This window comes from Trachurus japonicus, chromosome 18 (genome assembly GCF_045865225.1).
Source record: "Trachurus japonicus isolate A0001 chromosome 18, Traja_1.0".
Lineage (NCBI taxonomy): Eukaryota > Metazoa > Chordata > Actinopteri > Carangiformes > Carangidae > Trachurus > Trachurus japonicus.
The window spans coordinates 14657285-14679039 of record NC_140924.1 but is presented as its reverse complement, the minus strand read 5'-3'; the positions used below and the strand labels follow the sequence as shown (position 1 = coordinate 14679039).

General features: G+C 42.2%; 1 protein-coding gene across 1 annotated transcript; it reads left to right on the top strand.

The window, feature by feature from the left end:
* The first annotated feature begins 9027 nt into the window (after positions 1 to 9027).
* Positions 9028 to 21430, top strand: arsj (arylsulfatase family, member J). The gene is made up of 2 exons (XM_085759576.1): positions 9028 to 9882; positions 19408 to 21430. The coding sequence occupies exons 1-2, from the start codon at positions 9569 to 9571 to the stop codon at positions 20798 to 20800; spliced, it is 1707 nt and encodes a 568-aa protein (XP_085615702.1). The 5' UTR covers positions 9028 to 9568; the 3' UTR covers positions 20801 to 21430.
* Positions 21431 to 21755: the final 325 nt, after the last annotated feature.

Genomic DNA, 21755 nt, shown 5'->3' with positions numbered 1-21755 from the left:
TTTAGGTTGGGGTCCTGGATCCCTGTCGACGTCTCCCTCACAGGACTCTATATCTTCCTGTCTGTCCTTCTTCCTCTGCTCATCTTTCTCTCCTTCACATTTGTGCCAGGAGGTTGGCTCAGTTGAAGGGATCGTCTGGGTTATTTGGGTTTTGTGAGGTAGTCAGGCACAGACAGCAGTAGATTCAGCGTGTGGCCATTTAACATTTTTCTCAACCGCTGAGTTACCGTATTCCTTCGCATTAGACCACTTACAGCGCGCTGTATTACTCCACACCTGCAGGTTGTGAAATGAATCAGAAAGACTTGAAGATGACAGGAAGATGGAGTGCTGAAAAAATTCAACATGAAGAAAAAATTACACAGATATTGGATTGTTTCAGTGTGTTGCTTTGCTTCTGTGCTGGTGCTCCTGCTGCTTCCTAGAGCACTGATAGGTAACACATTGATTTTGCATGATTACTTCATACCTCATGTCAAAAAATAACCCCAACTATCAGGTCTGAACTTCATAAAGAAGAGTTTTTATTGGTGTCTATGTCAGTGTCATTCTGTGGATTATTTCTTATCTAGGCAGTCTTGATCATAGAATGATTTACTAGTAGATAGATAATGCGTATAATTTGACAGAAAAGCTGGAAAAACTACACCTAAAAATTCTTAAAGCAGATCCCATCAATATTTCTACAATATGAATGGAGCCATTGACAATGTGTACAGTAAATGGTGTCAGTCATTAAAAAAGAAATCAATCAGTTGGAGAACTTTCTCAACTTGTACATTGTGGTGTGAATGTGTGTATTGATTGTGAAGGTTAAGCAGATACTAGATGACTGTGGTTTGTCTTATCTCTGCTCAGACATACATTGGACAACAGCTTCTGGGTAAAACTTTTGCATTCACTCATCAATATGTATGTTGAATTTTAATGACTGTAAATTGGCAGAGTATCCTCAGCAACTCGTGGAAACACAAACACAGATATGTATTTGCTTCAGGGGTTTGGCACCAGAATCCCTAAGGTTAGCTATAAAGATCAGATATAAGGAAGTGGATTAAACCAATGGCTGAGTTGGCTTTGCATTGAGAGCTGCCAAGGTTCATCCCCGCATGTTTGAATGCAAGCATAGTCAGCAACTGGGGAAAGTCCTGGGGCTGTCACAAAAGATTCATGCCATATGTCATAGACCAAGCCAATAGGGGACGTATCAGACCACCATCCACAACGCAAAACACCTCAAACAGTCTACTGGGCTTTAAGATTGTAAACTCGGAACAGTAACAGGTCATGAGAGCATCATATTGTTTGTATTTGTGGCAAGTCTAGACTTCTATCTTCTCTTAATCCTCTGTTCCTACACCTTCTGTACCTCAGATCAGATACGTAGATATTTTAAGGCCAGACACCTCGTGATTTTGCACGTCGCATGTATGGATGAACCTCAGCTATGCCTCTATCTAGCTCACAATCTGTTTTGTCTGCTCTGCCTTTGGCCTCGATGCCAAAGGCGCTGCTTGTGTTGCAGACATGTGTGCAGCTCCAGCTGTGTTGTGTATTTTTGAAGTGGTGGATGAAACGAAGCTGTCCACTTGGCACGCATTCCTTCGCCACGGCGGCTACCTGGAGGGGGTAACCGGTTTGTCTGGAGGATTTGGTCCTTATCTAACCACCTCATCATCCGCACTCACTCAGGTGTCAAACCCATCGCATCTGTCATCGCGTGGAAGACCACAGGTCCTTAGCTTTGCTTTTGATGGTGATGATATGACATAGGGGCTGTGTGGGATCATTTTCATATGAAAAGAGAGAGCGATTCCTTAAGAGATCCTTCCTTGTATTGGCTCAAATTACCATTTAAAGGGATAGTTCACCCAAAATTTAAATTTCACTCATTATCTACTCACTCTCATGTCGACTAAGGGCTGGGAGAATTTTCAGTCCTCCGCGCCTTCTCGGAGTTACGGGGGGCTCCGCGCAGCAATATTTGTCCATATAATGGTTATGAACGGGGCTCACTTTTCTTCGTCCAAAAAGACACACCAAAAAACATCCAAATACCTCCATACTGCTCGTCTGTAATGTCCCTCTTGTATTGAAGCCCCGACATGAGAGTGAGTAGATAATGAGTGAAATTTGAATTTTGGGTGAACTATCCCTTTAAATGATTTTGAGTTTTCTACACTTGAACAAACTTTTGGATTTCTCCTTCTGCAGGTCTACAAAACTTTAATTTGTACCCTAATTTGAACAATATCGCTGCCTCTCCAGCTTTAACAAGGGGTTGCCTCCCTCCCCCTCTTGTCATTTTCATACCATCCCTTATTCTTTCAGCATGCTCTTTGAAAGCCCTCTACACTGTGTCTGCACACACTGGATCTGTCCAAACTCCTTTTTGTAAACATCAACCATGTGGTGACAGGTGAGAATGCTTGTTCTCGTTCACCTCAGCTTCTCGATCGAAGCCAAACAGACAGCGATTCTATCAGGGGAGAATAGTATCTTTGAACTCAGCCAAGCAGGAACAAACGGGAGGGGGTGGGGGGGCCCTATTATCTCAGCTCCCGGTGAGGTTTCTCCGCCGAGGCCGGTCCGACATGCAGACAAAGCAGCTGGCAGCCAGTCAGGGGGTTGTGGGCCAGCGATGGAGAGGAAGATAAAGCGAATATCATTTTAAGATCATGTTACGACCATCCACATTGAGAAGCAGCTAGCCTCTGACTTTACTGAAGCTACTCTGTAGAGATAATAAAAAATATCATCCAGAACATGCTGAACGAGGTAATCCTCTCCACAATGGCTTCCTTTGTCTACAAGTGTGCAAGTTATTACTGAACCAAAATGACTGGTGGACATGAAATGTTGGCAAAACAGCTTGTCTCTGCCCAGTCAGGCTTATAAAACCCAGAAGCTGGAGCTGGCTGCTAATTTATTGCGGAGTGCTCTGCTGTTGTGCTGATCCCCTCTTCACCAGGAGCTCCTGCAGCACCCAGCACAGATTTTTATCTAAGGAGGATCTGCAGAAGGGTCATAAGATCACACGACCTTCTGTTGGGAAGATCAGCTGACGAGGGGGAGGATAAGTGGTTTCCAGACGTTCTGCTTGACTGGACGAGCTTTCGGATCAAATGTCCAAGTTTTTTCTCAATAGTAGGCGAACAGTCCGATGAGTCCGACCATTGAAAGTGATGCATCAGAACAGATGGACAGAAAAAAAGTTCGACATTAGATTATGCATTTTTCTAATTTTTACCACTTTTTCTGAACATTGCAGTCAAAACAACCTCTGTGTAACAGGTTGTAATTATCAAAACGATGAGAATCATTATCTCTATTTATATTTTCCGGTGTTCTTGCAGTTTTCTAGATTTTCGGTAACACTTTACAATAAGGGTCCCTTTATTAACATTAGTTAGTACATTATTAAGCATTGATATATAAACTAATTTGTTAATTAATGCTGAGTAATGCATACATAATGATAACTAATTACATTATTCAACTTTTAATTTATTAACTAACTTTGAGTAGTAAACATTAATTAACTGCTTACTAATAGGCTACATTAATTAATGTGTTTCCTAACCCTAAGTAATACATAATAATGATTGTTAATATATCTGTAAACAGTTAATTAATGCTTAATAATGTACTAACTAACGTTAATTAAGGGACCCTTATTGTAAAGTGTTACCAGATTTTCATGTGATATGTTTCATCTAGTACTTTTTTGGCATTGGACACCAAAGTCTTTTTTCCCTGCTATCTTTACTCTATCTTTATTCAGTGTAGTCTTACTCATAAGCTACTGTTCATATGCATGTCATCACTTTCATATTAAGAGTTGTTCCTTTACATTATCATAAATATTCAGCCATTTTTTATGATGAGGAATTGAGTTCAGATAACCACTAATTTGTAGGTAATGATAAAAGTGTGTTGAAGGTATTTGAAACCCTGTAATCAGTCCCAACATTGCTAACATTCCCGTGCTATCTGCTGATCTGGAGCTATCTATATGCCGAGGGATTCTGTACCATACCCCAGATACTGCAACAACAACAGAGTAAGTGCTATACATCATGTGGATAATCTATTTTCTCCATCTAACACCCATCCACAGACTCTTCTTGCACTGTGGGGTCAGTCCGCTGGCTCGGTTTTAGACATGAGGAGTGTATGGAAATGTTGACAGAGTAAAGAAGCCAAAGCAGTCACAGGGGTAACAGGCTTTACACTAGAGGAAGTTTTTTTTTTTTGATTGAGTGGAAATGTTGCTGCAGTTAATAGTTGGCACAAAGAGTTGAAGCGCACAGACAGAAGGAAGCACGTAGCTCTTGACAAAACAGATTAATTTGAACTGAACTTTCAATTCTCCGTTATTTTTTCCATTTCCAAAACAATTTCAGACAAGTTCAAAGTTCAGGCATATTGTAATTGCATTTTGTAACGGTAGCAATTGTCACCTGATCCAGCTAGCTACTTTAAAAAAATCCCCTTTTAACAATCCAACAACTTTCCACATTCATGAGTATCTTAGTAATGTTTCAGCAAGAACTTTGTCAACATTTATCATTTCGAGTTTTTCATATATTTCATGAAAGAGGAACGATGCAAGATTTTTTTTACCTTAATTAAACAGCTAATTATGACTTGCACATGGACTGCTTTACAGCACTACGACAAAAACATGCAAGGTAAACTGTAATCTCTTGTTCATGTTACTCACCTCGGTAGACACGGATTGCCTTCCGGCCGGCTCCGTTGAAAACAAATGCACAAGGCCGAGGAGGGTTGGTGGTGAGTTTTTCCAACATTAATGATGTGCACTGCAAAACTATAGGGGGAGGTCTGTAGAGAGAAAAAACAAAAAACAACCAAAACAGAGAAAAAGTGAACTCCCCTTTAACAATCCAACAACTTTCCACAATCACAAGTACCTCGTAATTAACTTTAGCAATGTTTCAAGAAGAATTTTTTAAACATTCATCAGTTTGACTTTCTCATAATTTCATGCTTTTAACAGGGCTAATAAACTTTAAACTAAAATATTTAAGAGTTTTCTTGTTCTCCTCTCTCAGGTGTTGGTGATTGTTGCTTCAGAACTTCTTCCATTTCTGCATTTACAAGACAATATCTCCTCTGAACAATGCTACCTCCTTTTATGTAATGCTTCTTTCAAATTGTCAAGCTCTTGTACACTCTGTGTTGCCTTAGTCCGAAATGATTGTCTCTGTTTAATTTTATGGTGATAGCCAATTTTCACACTGTAAAAGCTACTGTAATCTCAGCAGTCCATAGTCAACAATATCCCATGGTATGAACTGGTAAAGCAGTAACATATGGAGTAACTAATGGGGTAATATTCTCCTCTGCTGTTTGAATTGAAGTGAAAAGTTGCCTTAGTACACAGTCTTTGTCTTAGTGCTGCAGAAACCTGAGACAGACCAATGTTGCAGAAAGAAGATTCCTTCAAAACAATTATGTCTGGAATTTAATAAGGCTATCCATGTGCAATTTAAGTATCCCCCCGCCGCCCGCCCACCTTAATACTTTCCTACAACAAAGAGTTTATAGATCTCAGGTATGTACAGAGAGGCCAGAGTATTACCTCTCTTACCAGTGTCTTTGCCAGTTTTCATGTGTGCTGGGTGTGGGCAGCGAGGGGGGAAGAGTGGGGGTTTGGCAGCAGTCTGTGTGGGCACTTTCCCGCTGTTTTATGCAACCATACAAAAAACAAAGGCTTTCCTGGAAACATTCGTTGGATCCAAGTGCCTGTGGAATTTTTATGTACAATGGCATGCACTCACACAGCGTCCCGGCGAGGCTCCGCAATGGTTAGCCGTGGTGACGACGACAATGAGTAAAGACTCAGGATGAGGTCACTCAGATCCGTTAGGATATCAGGGAGCTTGAGGTCAGGTCCTGTTGTGGGTTTGAGGGCGGATTTGACTCATTATTACACTCATAAAAAGCAAGAGGATTGGAATTGACTCCTTTTTCAACGTGCATTGTAATGATTCATACATTTATGCTTGCTCAGAAAACACGCCCAGACACGCTGGAGACACTCGCCGCCTGCGCTCACTGTTTATTTTGGATGCTTCAGCCTGTCAACTTCATCCTGAAAATTCACCCACATTGGTTTCTCTAACCAGTGGGTTTTGCTCGGTGTGTTTGCGCACACCTGAACACACTCATACACGTGCGTACATTTCCAGGACCTTGAAGCTTGTGAGGGTCTTTGACAGACAAACTGTACAGGCCCCTTAGACACCTCCTGCCCGATTCAGTGGCTCACAGCAAGCCTCTTTATCCGGCAGCGTGGAATCATGCTAATACGGCGGTTACAGCATCATCTGTGGGTCAACAACCACCCTGAATGACACGGCCTCTTGTTAATGTGTTTGTGTGCGAGAGGCCGGATAAATAAATGCTCACAGCTCCACAATGAAGCAGTGGTGCCAACATTACATTTAAGAGCTTTTAGGCCAATGGCATAAACAAACTAGCATTACGTTTATGCTAACAGTAGTAAAATATATGCTAACAGTAGAGAAGTGTGGGCTCATTAGCAGGACAGATTAAACTGGTGTACAGCCATAACTGGGAAACACCAAAGACGGTTAAGAAACAAGATGCCCCACAACGTGTCAGTTTCCTGTGTCACTATTGACTCCAATGGGAGAGGTGAATGTAACACAGATTATGATGGATTCAATCGCCCCATAGTCACTGAAGTCAATATTGGACTAATTTTTCACAAGCCATATCTCTTCTGAACATTTTGATACAAAAATTAACAAACAAATTTCAGACGGACAAATTAGGAGAAAAAGAAATTCATATAGGCTACTGTAAGACGAATGACTCTGTCTCAACAACCTTTGGGAGAACAGTGTTTTACATGAATGAAGGAGGAGTTAATTATGAATCTTTGTAAAACATAAACACATGATCAAAAAGTAAAGAAAAAAAGGTAACATATATGGGATCGGATACATAAAACATTTTTCTGGTCATATCAACCACTAAGTACTTTACAATAGCCTACTTTTTACATTGACGTTTACACAGGTGGACCGGCCATCAGGGGTAATTTGGGGTGCAGTATTGCCCCGCATATGAAAAACAATGTGTACAACCTGTCCAACTTCATTAAATTGCAACTTAAACGAAGTGAAATTTTCATATTGAAAACTTTTCAGTTCAGTTCAAGTCACCAGATCTACTCTGTGTCAAGTCTCCACTGGGTAATAGATGGATAAAGTAGATTTCTGTCTATACATAATGACATGTTATTAATGAAAAATATGCAATTTACCTTGTAAATCATTATTTGATGCCTCCCTATTTGCTACAACTTTTATAATAACAACTGGAACATCTGGAGGTCCAAACAACCAGCTCCATGCATCACTCATCTCTTACTGTAAGTAGCCTAAGATATGAATTGTAAATCTCCAGCTCTGTTTTTGTAATTGACGTGCCTTTTTCTCTGGGGCCAACGTATATACATCACATGCCTGGTTCCAGGAGTGTAAATCCAGAAAAGAAAAACAATTTGCCAAGGAGCCACCATGAAAACAGATCAATGCTGTGGAACAGAGGAGCTGGAGAGACTTTGAGATGGCTGACCACTGACGCAAAAGATCACTGACCAGACTGGACACTTATTATATCATATTGAAGGTCGTAAGGTACAAACAAACTTTTCATAATCGTTTTCATAATTTAATGTAAATATTTTACTCAAAGTAACTGATATGACCCGCTTTATTCTTAGGCAATGACTTAAAAATGGAATACACATGGATTAAATAAAATTATTTAGAAAGTACACCATGATTGGCAACATGTGTTTTGATGCCCCGTGGCCTCCATTTAGTCAAATGCATTTTTCATGAAAATTGTCAGTGGTGTTAACACCAGCGATGATGAGTGACTCCAGATGTACAGATGAACTTCATTTTAAGCTGCTACTTGAGCTCACTTGCATATAATATGATTATACTGATCGTGGTCATAGGTTTTGAAGAGACTGATAAGCAATGTTGCATAAAAGTCCTTATTTATGGCAAAAAAGAAAAGTGATGAGAAGATGGTAGATGCATTTTTTTTTACAAAGAATGCAAAAGGAAAAGAAAACTATCATTAAACTGTCCTTTCTGTGTATTTATGAGTAAAATAGTTAAGCGGTCTAAATGTCAGAAAAATAAATCAAATTTAAGACATTTTCCCAACTCCAATTTATGGACATTTCTGCAGAACGTCCCATGAAATAAATGTTACATCACATTTTTTATACAACAGATGCACCACATGTGACTTTAACTTTACATTTAAAAAAGAGATTAACATAAATCACACCTCATCACTATCTCACACCACCACCACACAGGGCCGTTGTATAGGGGAGAAAGGTGATGATAATTCTAGGGGCCCCCAAAAAAATCCAGTAGTCTAATCTTTGTATGACTGAATTATTCTGCTTTCAGCATTCAGCAGCTTTCAGCATTCACCTGTATTTCCTTCAGGAAATGCATTCTCTAGTTCTGCATAAGACCCTGACTAATACTCATAGTAATGCTGCATTAGCATCAAAACAAAGTAGCCTAATTATTATTTTTTTTTTTTGCGTTGCGTTGTGTACGAACTGATGAAGCCCCTTGGATAAGAGGCGAAACGTCTTCCAGTTGCCTACGATTCAATTCGCCCAGAAAAGAACGATGACCTGGATGAATGAGAATATCCATAGACAAAGTATAGGCTATAGGCTAAATAAAAAATGCTAATACGTAAGAAAAACGTAAGAAAAGTGGAAAAGTCAGGGGGTTAGGGGGCCCACTTTAGTATTCTTTCAGGGGCCCCAGAATTCCTAGCAACGGCCCTGGCACCACATTGACAGCTGTGTGCCGCCGAGTCTCCGAAGTCTCATTTTTTGGGGGTTGTTCGTGAACGCACCACAACACACGGGTGTAGTGTGTGGAGAGAGAAAGAGCTGCAGCAGCAGAGGAGAGAGGGAGGGATAGGAGGGACAGTCCTCAGGAAGACACCCGGGGAGAGCGGCGTGTCCTCAGTGTGTGTGAGCCGCGGAGCGCGGTGCTGCTGCCTGCAAGTCTGACAGGATGGAGGAGCTCTCCGCTCCAACCGCTGCACCAGCTGCTCCTGGGTCGGTTTGGACTCTGAAAGTTTTTTGACAGCAGCCACAACCACACAGGCTGAGGAGGAGAAGGAGGAGGAGGTGGTGGAGGAGGAGTGATAGAATAGGGGGTGACCGTGGTGACAGACCTCCATGTGCTGGTAGCCTATCAACAAATAGTTTTTGTTTTTTTTTAACTTTACAATCAGGATGTGTTTGCTTTCCACGCGGATCCACCGTCAACGCAATGTCTGATTTTTCTGCACAAACCGCGAAGCTGTCACCGGACTGTGGTTGGAGGAAGAAGACTGTAAAACGATGCGAACCCGATTTCCAAGTGTTGCTGTTCCCCCTGAACATGTGAAACACGCTTCTGCCTGCACGCACCGCCTCGCCGACCGACACTGACACTCTGAATCCGTCTCAACCATGGTTATCTGGTGGATCCCGGCGGCGAGTTTGCTCCTCAGCTTCATCATTTCTCAGACGTGGAGCATTCAGATGTCGTGGGAAAACTGGAACGCCGAGTCGCTCAACCGAGGGAATGAGTTTGATAAGCCCAGCTCGCAGCCGCACATCATCTTCATCCTGGTGGACGACCAAGGTTTCCGGGATGTTGGGTACCACGGGTCCGAGATCAAAACCCCGACACTGGACCGGCTGGCAGCGCAGGGAGTCAAGCTGGAGAATTACTACGTGCAGCCGCTCTGCAGCCCCTCCAGGAGCCAGCTCATGACCGGCAGGTAGGCTACAGTGTGCGCTTTATTACAGTGTCTTATGAAGGGGTGCATGCAATAAAAACTGTAATATTTAACTTAATCTGGAGGCTAAAACACCTGTTATATATAATTTCAGCTCAAAAACACAGGTAAGAGCAAAAGGACATCAAGGTTTAAAGGGTAAAAAAAAGGAAAGAAAGGTGCATCATGTAAAAATGTAAAGTAATGTTAATTTAAAGCAATTAGAATAGGGTTGTTTTTGTCTGTGGTGGGAATGTGTTCAAACCTTGGATGCATAAAAACTAATGGCTCCTTCAGTAAAGTTTTTATAGTCCATTTTTGGAACATGAGCATGGAGCAAGTCAGCACTGCAAGACCTGAGGGGACGGATCGGAACAAACTCAGATAAGCAATCAGATGTATGAAGGAGCTTTAAAACAATTAAAGATTTTTAAAATCCATCCTCAGTGACACAGAGTGTGAAGGCAATGATGCCAAAACTGGACTGATGTGGAGTAGAGTGGCATGATTGATGTTTTTTGGCATCTATCAGTTAAAGGGTCCAAGGCTGGCAGTGTTTCTGAGATGATAAAGGGTTATCTTATCTTATCTATCTATAATGTGGTTCAATGAATACACAGATACATAAAACTGAGTGTCATCGGCATTACAATGATAATTTACACCATGATAACCAGTAATTTTACCATGTGTAGACAAAATAATTAGGGACCGAGCATTGACTCCTGTGGAACACCATAAAGACGTCGAAGGTCACCAAGGCGTTCAAAATATCTTCTGCCAGTTTTACTGTACCATGCCAGATGGAGCAGTTAATCCAGGAGGAGGCCTATCAGTTTAGATGTATTTCTGTTATCTGCAGTCACTCTAATGTCATTAATCATCTTTTACAGGGATGTTTAGGTGTCCACTTCTGAAGCCAGAGTGGAATTTATGGTGTTTTATTTTTACATAGGAACTCATCCAGTGGCCTTTTCCAATATTTTATCTAGGAAAGGGAGGTTGTAAATTGCTCTTTATTTGCTCAGCACATGAGGGTCAAGGTTGTGTGTGTTTTTTTTTATGTAGCAGCTTGGCAAGAGCTGTTTTAAGTATCTAGGAAATAGTATAAGAGCAATGGTTAAGAGATCCAAAATAAAAGTAATAACCTCTTGAGAAAAGGGAACAAGTGGAAGACTTCAATTCCAATTTTATTTTTTGCAGTTCTCCTCTGCAAATTTAATAACATGAATTTAGATTTCCAAGAGCTGAGAACCAGAGGTCTGATTCTTTCAAATAAGTCAGTATTAGTTACAATATCAGTTCAGATACCAATAAATTGAAGCCAACTCCTCACTTTTTTTTTTACTGTACATGTTGGATCACAAAGCTGGAAAGGTTTTAATGGGCCAAAGCTGCATGTTACTCAACGCAGCAGAAGACTTGATGGATGTAGCCTATGATAAGACTATACAGAGACGAAGCTGAGCTCACACTATGTGACTCAAAGGTGCCATGTCAGATACAGTTCATACCACACAACTTGATGACTTGTGATTGGACAGCCTTGAAGTTGTAAAGAGTTCATAGTACATGACTGCGTGGCAATAAGGACTCACACTTCATGCTCTTTCACCACAACCTGTCTGGTTTTGCTCTCATTTCGATCTCAGATTTGCCTCTAATTAGGGACTTTTGTTGGAGATACCTTAAATCCATCTAGTCTCAATCACAGTGGAATCGACAATAAATCATTGACATCATAGATATATTGTCTATAAAACAGTTTGTAGGTAAGGGTGGAGTTAAGACTAATGGTTAAGTGTTTTCAATTAAAGGGAGCGGCACTGTTACCGAGCAACCGCTCAGCATTTCGGAGGGCAGCAGGAAGCTGTAAAGAGATATTTAGAGGGCGAGGCTGGTTCACGTGTACTGTATGGCGACTCGCGGGGGTCAGTGGTGGTCTGGCTTTGTAGTTTGCTTTAGAGAGAATGTTTCGCATCAAGCAGTTTCCTTTGTACAAGCAGCTCAGCGGGGCTTCTCCTCCATCGGCTCCACCATCTGTTCTGCTCCTTAACAAAGACGAAGGAGGAGGAGGAGGGCTCGCTGGGCATCGATGTTTTCTGGCAGGGACACAAGAAAATAATGAGAAAAGTGCAGCGAAAGAACTCAGTGAACATCCACGTGGAAATGTAGGTGTAGATTCAATTATGTTTCCAGGCTTGTGTTCCTGAGCGGACGGTTGCAGAGGAGTGCGTGTGTGGTTGAGTTTGAGTGAAAGAACGGCAACCATCCGTGGATTCACATTAAAAACATCAGCTGGAGGCCTGTCACGTCAAACAGCAGACGCAGTAGAAGATCGAGTAGAGGAATTTTGGAAGCCTGTTCAGACTTTTGACATTTAAAATAAAATCTCATTTCTTTCCAAATGACGTGCTGGCAACAAGTGGCAGTAGCTGGTAGTCTTTCTGTTGTATGGACACAACGAACCCTGAGATCAGGAGTAACATCAAGACCCTCCTCGACCAGAAAAAGAAGGCGAAGGGAATGAAACGCATTGATATTAATGAGCGTGTGAAATTTAAGCACCATGCTTTATCCTTATAGCAGCAACAGATGGTGCTGTCAGCAGGAGAGATGAGCAGCATGGTAGGATTTCATCAAGACTTAACTCCAACTTTCCCTCCCTTTGCACCAATCTGATGTTTTCATATCAGAGGATGAATAAAAAACCTGGAAAAGTGTGAGTTTTTGGTTGATGTTGACTCATAATGTTGAGTGTTTATAAAATCAAAACCCTGTTGTCCTACAAGCACATTCACTTTTTATTTAATAAGTCTAAAAAAAAGTGTTCTGGAATATGTTTATTTTCTTAATCATCAATCATTATGTGAGGAATCACATCCTGCACTCAATGCTCCATGCGGTCTACGAAGGCTTCAGCCTCTGAAGGCCACATAGACCGTGAAGGCCAAACTGTTCGGCTGCTGTTTGATTTATTCCCTGTATGAAAAGTGACTCATCAGTGGTGCGCTTAGAAAATCTTGGGATAGGCTTGGGGAAACAAAGCATCCACCCCGTTGGATCCTTTGTTGCCTGGGAGATGAAGGAAATTACAACTGATCAAGGAACCTTTGAAACTAGACCACCCTCTTCCTCTTGCGTTTTATGTGACGCCATCAGTCTGGGGCAGCCTCCGAAGGATGCAGCCTTTTTAAAAGTATTAACTCATTAGCAGCTGATATCTTTTTTTCTTTCTTTTTCTTTTTCTTGTTTTTTACTGTCATGTTAAATAGAACTGGTAATTTGTGGAAGGCTTGTGAGCTGTGGTTGCAGACATATTGTTACATAATGTAGACTTCAGTGTGTTGACAAGCTTTTGGACAGAAGTGAACCATATGGAGAAAAAGGCTCCACGTTAAAAAAAAAAAAAAAAGAGAGAGAGTGAAGATAAAAAGGACTGGGCAGCAGCAGTTGTGTACAGCTGCTGCTGGAACCATAACAAAGGTCTCCAACCTTTCCAGCAACGGGAGCTTGAGAAGAGATTTCCACACCGTTCGCCCCCTGGGAAACTCGTGGCATCAGAAAAATTTCAACCTGTCTGCTTTTTCTTTAAGCTGCGCTGATGAGATTAGAGGTTTAAAGTCGGAGCTTTGCCTCAACTTCAGAGCTGTTGTGATCTTCAACCATGGAGGCCTCCCACTGATCTTTCTTGATCTAAAAGTGGGGGCTGGATTGCCAAAGGTGGGAGCAGAGATTGTTCCTCAGGCGGCCCGTAACGTTGAAATGAGTTGGACATGTTTGAGGAATGCACACATGACATGGCAGATAAGTACTTCTGGAGGCTTTTAAACTGTTTGAGATCCTTTGTTAATTAAGCAAATGTGATTCAGCCCAGAGATTGTGAGCCATAAAGGCCTTTTCCTGTCCAGACTGAAGGGTTCAAAGCGTTAGAACCACACAACCACACCTTTCAGAACCAGTAGCTGATTCTCTAAACGCCCACTTGTCTTTTATTGACCCACATCTGCGATAAATACCAGAAAATTCTAGCAAGGACAATATAAAGATGGTCTTTTAGTTTTTCTCAACTGTCTTGGCTCATATTTGGAAATTCGATTGATAAAAAACTGTAAATGCTTGAGAAAATCTGATCTGTCGGAGGGAATGACAAACTAATTGTTCAGAGATGTTTTGAAAAAAGCTTTTCTCATTTGAAAATTGAGCCAAAGCGACTGAGAAAAAAACTGTAACGTCTTTATTGTCCCTCCTCCCCCCATTCACTGCTCTTATCAAGCAACAAAAATCTAATTAGATCTAATTTCGGTCTCTTACATCACTAAATGAGCCTCAATCTGTCAACAAACAATGAGGCAACGAGGAGCAGATCTGCAGCGAGGACGGCGGCTGGCTTCCAGAAAACCCTCCTCGTCATCCTGAACCAATGTGTTTTGGTGTCATAGACCTCTGGATCTGAATCTGGTCTGGACCACGAGGAGACCTGCATTGTTTGTTTGCTTAAAGGAGCTCATTTTCACTCCATGCGCTACATCTCAGTCTCATAATTGTTCTCACACTTCCCATCTGTCCGCACTTATCTCAAACCCGGCTCAGCCTCTCACTCACCGTTTTCCTGTTGTTTCAGAGATCTGTCCACACCAGTCTGTACTAAGGGCCCTGGATCATGTTTTTGCGATGACGAATTTAGAAAGCAGAGATTAGAGGTGGCAAATAAAGACGTTGGAGTTTGGATTTTTATGGAAAAGTGAGTCTTGATAGGAGATGTTTTGCTAAGCACAGCTAAAGCTGATGGCTTAGGAAGGGTCCAAATGACGTGAGATGTTCGGAGATAGCGAGGAGAGCAAATGAAGAGCTTGCAGAAGGGAAAAGCTAAGTAAGATGAACTGCTCCCGGGCTGACTTTGATTAAATGCAGACTGCTGAGTCGCAGCCGCTTATTTGAACCATATGTGAGGAAGATATGGAGCAGAAATATACGAGAGGGACCCTGGCCTGGAGAACAGGTCTGCTCGGGAACCTCCACAACCTCAACGGCTGGAGCAGTGGCCAGTGGACTTGTATTGTGGGACTTGATGATTGGAGTTTAATGGCGTGTGTGATTTGTTGGCCTTGCGGCTCAGCAGTTGTGTAAATAAACCAGAGAGATAGTGTGATTAAAGCGGCGTTTAAGGCGATAGCTCGGTTTTTCTCTCCACCCTCGGGCGTGATAAGATATGGGATGGTCGCTGTCCAAAACGTGAAGGAAATACAATCCACACGTCTTTTTTTGGGCACTACCGACAGGTTTATCTATGTTGCTAATTCCACAGATGCACGAGCCTTACAAGGTTGTACCTCATTGTAAAGGTGACTAATCAGGCTTTCCAGCGATATAAAATACAACACCAATTGGTATTATTTAAGGGGAGAAATGATTGACGAAAAAACTTTTTTTGAGGAGTGTATGTTTGCCCATGTGTGGTTTGAGTCCATGTTGGGTAAAGCGTTCTGCTTGACCCCAGATCTTTGGCCCCCAGCGCCGCGGCCGCCCATACATGCCTCAGTGGGTTTTAACAGATCCTTTAAATCCGTCACATTGGACATGACGTGTGGAGAAACTGCTGGGAAGGAGGGAAGGTCTCCAGTCTGAAGCAGTTATTGCCGTCATTACTTTCAGACCAAGAACTGTCCTTAACATCTGGTCTTGAACCTGCAAGTTCAAGACCAGATTTCACCCTGAATCCCCTCGGACGTCAAAGAGAAACAACACAGGGATACTTTGAAAGTCTTTGAGTCCCACCTCGTGCCGTTCTCAGTCAAAGCCTCAGGCTGCTTTGATTGATCTGTGGCGAGATCACAGGCTGCACTTAGAATGACAGTCTCATTACACGGCAGTAACCTTTTGGTATGCGAGCACCAAAAAAACCTGCAGGAGCCGTGAAGGAGCAGGGGTCGAACCTGAAACATACATATACACGGCCCGACAAATCTGCACATGTATCTGGTCTTCATTTCTGCTGTTCCTCTGCACTTTCAAGGCCTTTTTCTGTCAGTCCCACTGCTGTGTTGAAAGTGATGCAGAAGTCTGACAAATAAAAAATAAATGAGGAGCCAGAGTGGAAAAATAATCCTTATATAAACAAGATTGTAGATAATGGGGCGTATTTCATCCAAGGGACATTTTATAGACACTTATGGGCAAGTCTAAATTGAGATACAAGTGGAAGGTCTGGAGTGATTATAGAAAACACAGTTTTATGAGTACTCACTCTTCTCAGAGTTAATTATGCATTGTGTGAATTTTTTTCTCACTTAAAATGTTGGCTTTTTTTTTCTAAAGTCATACCAGGCCTGTCGACTCGTCTTCTCTTTCTCATCCTTTACTTATTGAATTCAAATCTCATCACCTAATGTCAGACCAACAAAACCTCTTCTGTCCCCATGAGTGCATGATCATAGTTGGGTTTCAGACCAACAGGAGACAAGAAATTCTTCTCATTGCCATATGAAACCAAGACTCTGTGGGCTCCCACCATGACCAGTGTGGTCTCATTGTGTATTCACTGACCTGAGCTCAATGACAACAGATTGAGGTATCAAATTCAAAATTGTGCTTTATTACTTCTTCTGAGGAGCCAAATCTTTTGAAGGTCCTGAGAACCAGAAAATACTTAAAAGAGTGTGTAATTTACTGAATGAAATCTTTGTTAAAAGAAGAAATGATTGTCCAGGATCTCTCCCCGATCCCTCAGGCACGAGCCAGTCTAGAGGTCAGACCAAAGTTGGTGTGGCGACTGGGGAGTAAGCTACTGCATGATAATCTGAGATGTTATATGTATAAACAGGGTAACCTTAAGCCATAGTTTACTGTGCAAACAACTTGGAACTGTAGTTTTAAACTTTAATTACAACAGCCAACTAAAAAAAGCGTTGGTCTAAGTCGGGCGCTAACACCAGCTCTTTAGCTCTCTTATCTCATGACCTCAGACCCACCAGGTTGAATCAAATCATACGCCTCAGTCTGCTCTGTCTACTGTGTCTTTGTGGTGCTGCATATTTTAATGTGGCATTTCTGTGTTCCTGTACTTGTCTACACTTTCTTGTTATCACTTCCCAACTGATACCTGATGTTACACAGCAGTTATCTCTCTCTTAGTCATGTTTCAGTCTGTGATTTTATGGGGAGATGGTCTACTCTAGGTGCATTGTTTTTTAGTTCTAAATCGGAGAATTCATTGCCGCTGCACACACACACCAACACCACATGGTGGTGTAAACCTTCAGGCACTTTTGCATTCTCCGTGGGGAACAGAGTCTCACTAGTCCTGACCAACCTTCTGGTTCTTGGCCAACTCAATCCTCTTCTGTGGAAACCTAAACCAGACACTTATTTTCATTCCCTCTGCCTATAGAGTGACAGTCTGACTGCACACAGCTTATCTCTGGAGAGAACGAGGGGAGCTGTGGGAGAGGGGAGAAGGTGAAGAGACATGCTGTTGCATCAGTCCTCCCATCTCTTGGGCGTCTTTGTTTCACTGCGAGCAGACGAGGGGAGGCAGACAGAAATGAAGCCAGAGCTCCTCGTGTGTCTTGTGGGAGATGCGTCCCAGCTGAGCGGCCTCCCGTCGGCCAAAAACAGTCAGTCACACTCTCGGTAATGATGAAGTTGGCTTGGCTGCTTTAAAGTCACACCAGTAAACCCGCAGTTCATACTTTGCGATTGTGAGACTCAGAGCTGATCCAAACACAGTATAATTAGATGTGATCCAAATAGAAGGAGAACACCGAGTCTGGCAGCAGTATAATGGACCACCAATTACACATAATCCATTTCAAAAGGAGCAGCAAAAATAATTTATCCTGTCATTTCACAGTTTCACACTCAGATTCAGATCTACCACACGATGGAGGAAGCTCTAGAGTAAACTTACAGAATGGGACCCAGAGCAGTACAACAGAACCAAACCTAGTTACGTCAGATTTAAAGAGATACTTCAGCATATTGAGCAATTAACTTGTTTCTGGCCTAACTTACCTTTGCCCTAAGGAATGAAGCAAGGGGGAAACAGCTGCCCTGGCCCTGTCTTCTTCAGAGCTTTGTAGACAGGCCACTTGATCATCAGGTTCTCTGCCATGTGTTATTTTATACCAAAATTATTGCAACCAAGGAATTAAGGAAACACTTAAAGAATAAAGAGATGCACATGTAGGGAATGCAGATACAAGGATAATTCTTGGATTTACTGTACCTTGAGCAAAATGAAACTACAGCTGAGTCATGGACAATGAAACTAAAACATCCAAATAGTTATCTCCTTTATATTCCCAGGGAGGTCTCCTTCAATGGAGCTATTGGTCCAGGCTGTTCTACCATTATTTATAGGTTTTACTATATTTTATGGATTGGAAATATAGTCAAAATTACCTCCTACTTTGTCCATAGGGGTTAGGTTTAAGGGTATGGGTTAAGTAATATAAGTATACCACAACTCTCTAATTAACATTTAGCGTATATCCTTCACTTATCAGTTTTCTGCCAAGAACGGCTGTCACAGCATCATTAGCTCCAGGGCATGGCACTGCTTCCTCTTTGGCCTTGAGTGACAGGTCTTCTGTTTTTGCTCCGGGCCTCCTGCCTTCAAACACCATTTGCCATCCACCGTATTTCACTGCACCGTTTGATGTCAACTGAGCATAACTCTGCCAGCCTATAAGCACTCCGCTCAAATGTGTTTGCTTTGGATGAGATCCATTGTAAATACAGTTGGATTTAATATGTCAGTGTATAATTTCTAATACAAAGATTCACCCTGCAACAAGACGGCCTATTACCTTCAAATAGTGTCTGAGGGACGTAAAAATCTTAATCCTCTGTTTTATAAACTTACCCTGACAGTGTTTTTATTGAATGTCGTACATAAGCATATGAGTATTTTTTTTAAACCACTCAGTAGGTGCCATTATGGTACTGTATCTAGACAAGATTGTGAGTTATTAACATCCATGAAACTGTGGCGGTATGAAGTAAAGTTGACATTAATTTAGTAATACAAATGATAAGTTACTGCAATAATGGGAAAATAAGTCAAATATTGCCTTGAGAGTGATTTATTGTTATAATGATCAACAATATCGTAATCCATTGGCACAACCCCATAAGGCAAGATGTTAGCAGTTTCTAACTGGCCACAGTCCATCCAACAGCCAATGACTGCTGATTTTATTTGAATAAATTGGTCTTCATCTCTGTTATCTATTAACTGTTTTACTGAGCAGCAAAACCTCAGCAAAATAAAATGACAAACAAAAACATAAATCTCCTGTAAATATGGGGAACAAACAGGTGGAAACGGACAATTAAATGATCAGGAGGATCTAGTTCCCAGATATGATTTGTGTATTGACATTGCTTTTGGTACTAACCTATCAGAGCACAAGTACTGCAGATGGTTTAAGGGAAAATTGAGTTTTTTGGTTCATTCAACATTCATCAAAGTTCCAGATGGTCCAGATTTCTGCAAAACTGATCATATCTATTTTTATTTTGTAGGTATCAGATCCATACAGGCCTTCAGCACTCCATCATCCGAGCTACTCAGCCCAACTGCCTCCCCTTGGAAAATGTCACCCTGCCCCAGAAGCTCAAGGAAGCAGGCTACGCCACCCACATGGTGGGCAAGTGGCACCTGGGCTTCTACAAGCGTGGTTGTCTTCCCACCCAGCGAGGCTTTGACACTTTCTTCGGCTCCCTGCTAGGAAGCGGCGACTACTACAGTCACTACAAATGTGAGGGACCCGGGATGTGTGGTTACGATTTGTATGAAGGAGAAGAAGCGGCTTGGGAACAGGACCGCGGCTTGTACTCCACTTTGATGTTTACAAGAAAGGCTATCAACATTTTAGCCAATCACAACCCTCGAAGACCTTTGTTCCTCTACCTAGCCTATCAGGCAGTTCATTCCCCGCTGCAGGTTCCTGCCCACTACCTCGAGCGCTACAAGGGCATTCCAAACTTGCATCGTCGTAAATACGCCGCCATGGTGTCCTGCCTGGATGAAGCCATCCGCAACCTCACGCTAGCACTAAAAAGGTATGGTTACTACGACAACACAGTTATAGTGTACTCCTCAGATAATGGGGGCCAACCATTGGCTGGTGGAAGCAATTGGCCCTTGAGAGGGAGCAAGGCCACCTATTGGGAGGGAGGCATCAGGGCCGTTGGCTTCGTTCACAGTCCCTTGTTGGTGAACAAGGGGACTAAGTGTCGATCTTTGGTCCACATCACTGACTGGTTCCCCACACTGGTGACACTGGGTGAAGGGACTTTAGACGAAAATCTAAATCTGGATGGGTACGATGTCTGGGAGGCCATCAGTGAAGGCCGCCCATCGCCTCGCCAGGACATTCTGCATAACATCGACCCAATCTACATCAAAGCCAAGAATGGCTCATGGAAGGCCGGTTATGGTTTGTGGAACACGGCCATCCAGGCTGCTCTCCGGGTTGGCCACTGGAAGCTCCTGACCGGTGTTCCTGGCTACAGTGACTGGGTGCCCCCACAGACCTTTTCCTACCAGCGGCTAACCAATCGCTGGCACAATGAGCGAATTCGTTGGGATCGCGGTAAATCCATTTGGCTTTTCAACATCACAGCCGACCCTTACGAGAGGGTGGACTTGTCTCAGCGCTACCCACACATAGTGAAGAAGATGCTAATGCGACTAGCACAGTACAACAAGACCGCAGTGCCAGTGCGCTACCCGGCCAAGGACTTGCGGTCTAACCCTCAGTACAACGGGGGCGTGTGGGGACCCTGGTACAAGGATGAGAGGGAGGTGCAGGAGGAGGAGGAAAGATACAATAACTTGTTCAACAACTATCTCGGAAAAAGAAGGTGGAAAAAGAAGTCCAAGAACAGAAAACTGAAACGGAGGGTAGAGTAGTTTACCCCATTTGTGAAAGACTTACGTTGCCTTTTCTCAGGGATTGACACTTCCTGTTTCAGGATCGTCCTTTACAGACTCAACAACTACAACTTCACTTAGTTTCAGTTTGACTCCAGTTTCTTCTTAATGAAAGACGCGAATGAACCTTTTGAGATGCCTCAAGCAGATGAGGAAAATATCCACTCACTCAAACACTACTGTTGTGCCCAGACAAAGCAAAGACCTCCTTTTATGTAAGGGCATTTAGAGAATGTTTATTTTTCTAGATCGTGTTGCATGCTTGAACTGTTGTCACCTTTTGGATTGTTCTGTAGATTTATGTTTCACTTAGAGTAGCAAATAAATTTTACATAGACAGTTGCCATAAATTTTGGTGACAGAGAAATAAAGAAAAACATAGTTGTATGATGTTTTTGATTGCATCAATACAGTTTTTGTGGTAACAGATTTACGTGATGTGATGTGATGTGTGAGTTGTTGTACTTTTGGTTTAATAAGCACAGTCTGTCTGAATTAAAGAATGATAGAGTTTCTTCTCTCTCTTTAGTCGAGGTCTGGTCCGGCACCAGGCCAACCTGAATGTAAGATAAACTAACAAAATAAAGACCCCAACTAACAAAATAAAATACCAAGAAACAAATCACGTTGGTCTTTTGCAATCTTGGCAAACTCTGCCTGCTTTGACTTTTACTACAGCCAGATTTCTTTTATTCTGATGACAGTAAGTGCCCTTTTAAGTGGAAAAGCTGGAATATCTCAGTTGTAGAAGCTGACACGTGGCCATGAAGTACATTTATTCATGGAAAATATACTCAAGTGGTATACGAGTGGTGATAAAGACTTAATTGCTTTTCTTGTAGTCTGGCTTCATCAGTCATGGTGCTGAACAAGAGATATGCAAGTGAACATAATTTATCATTTTTGACACTGTATTTTCCATGTGACTGTTGCT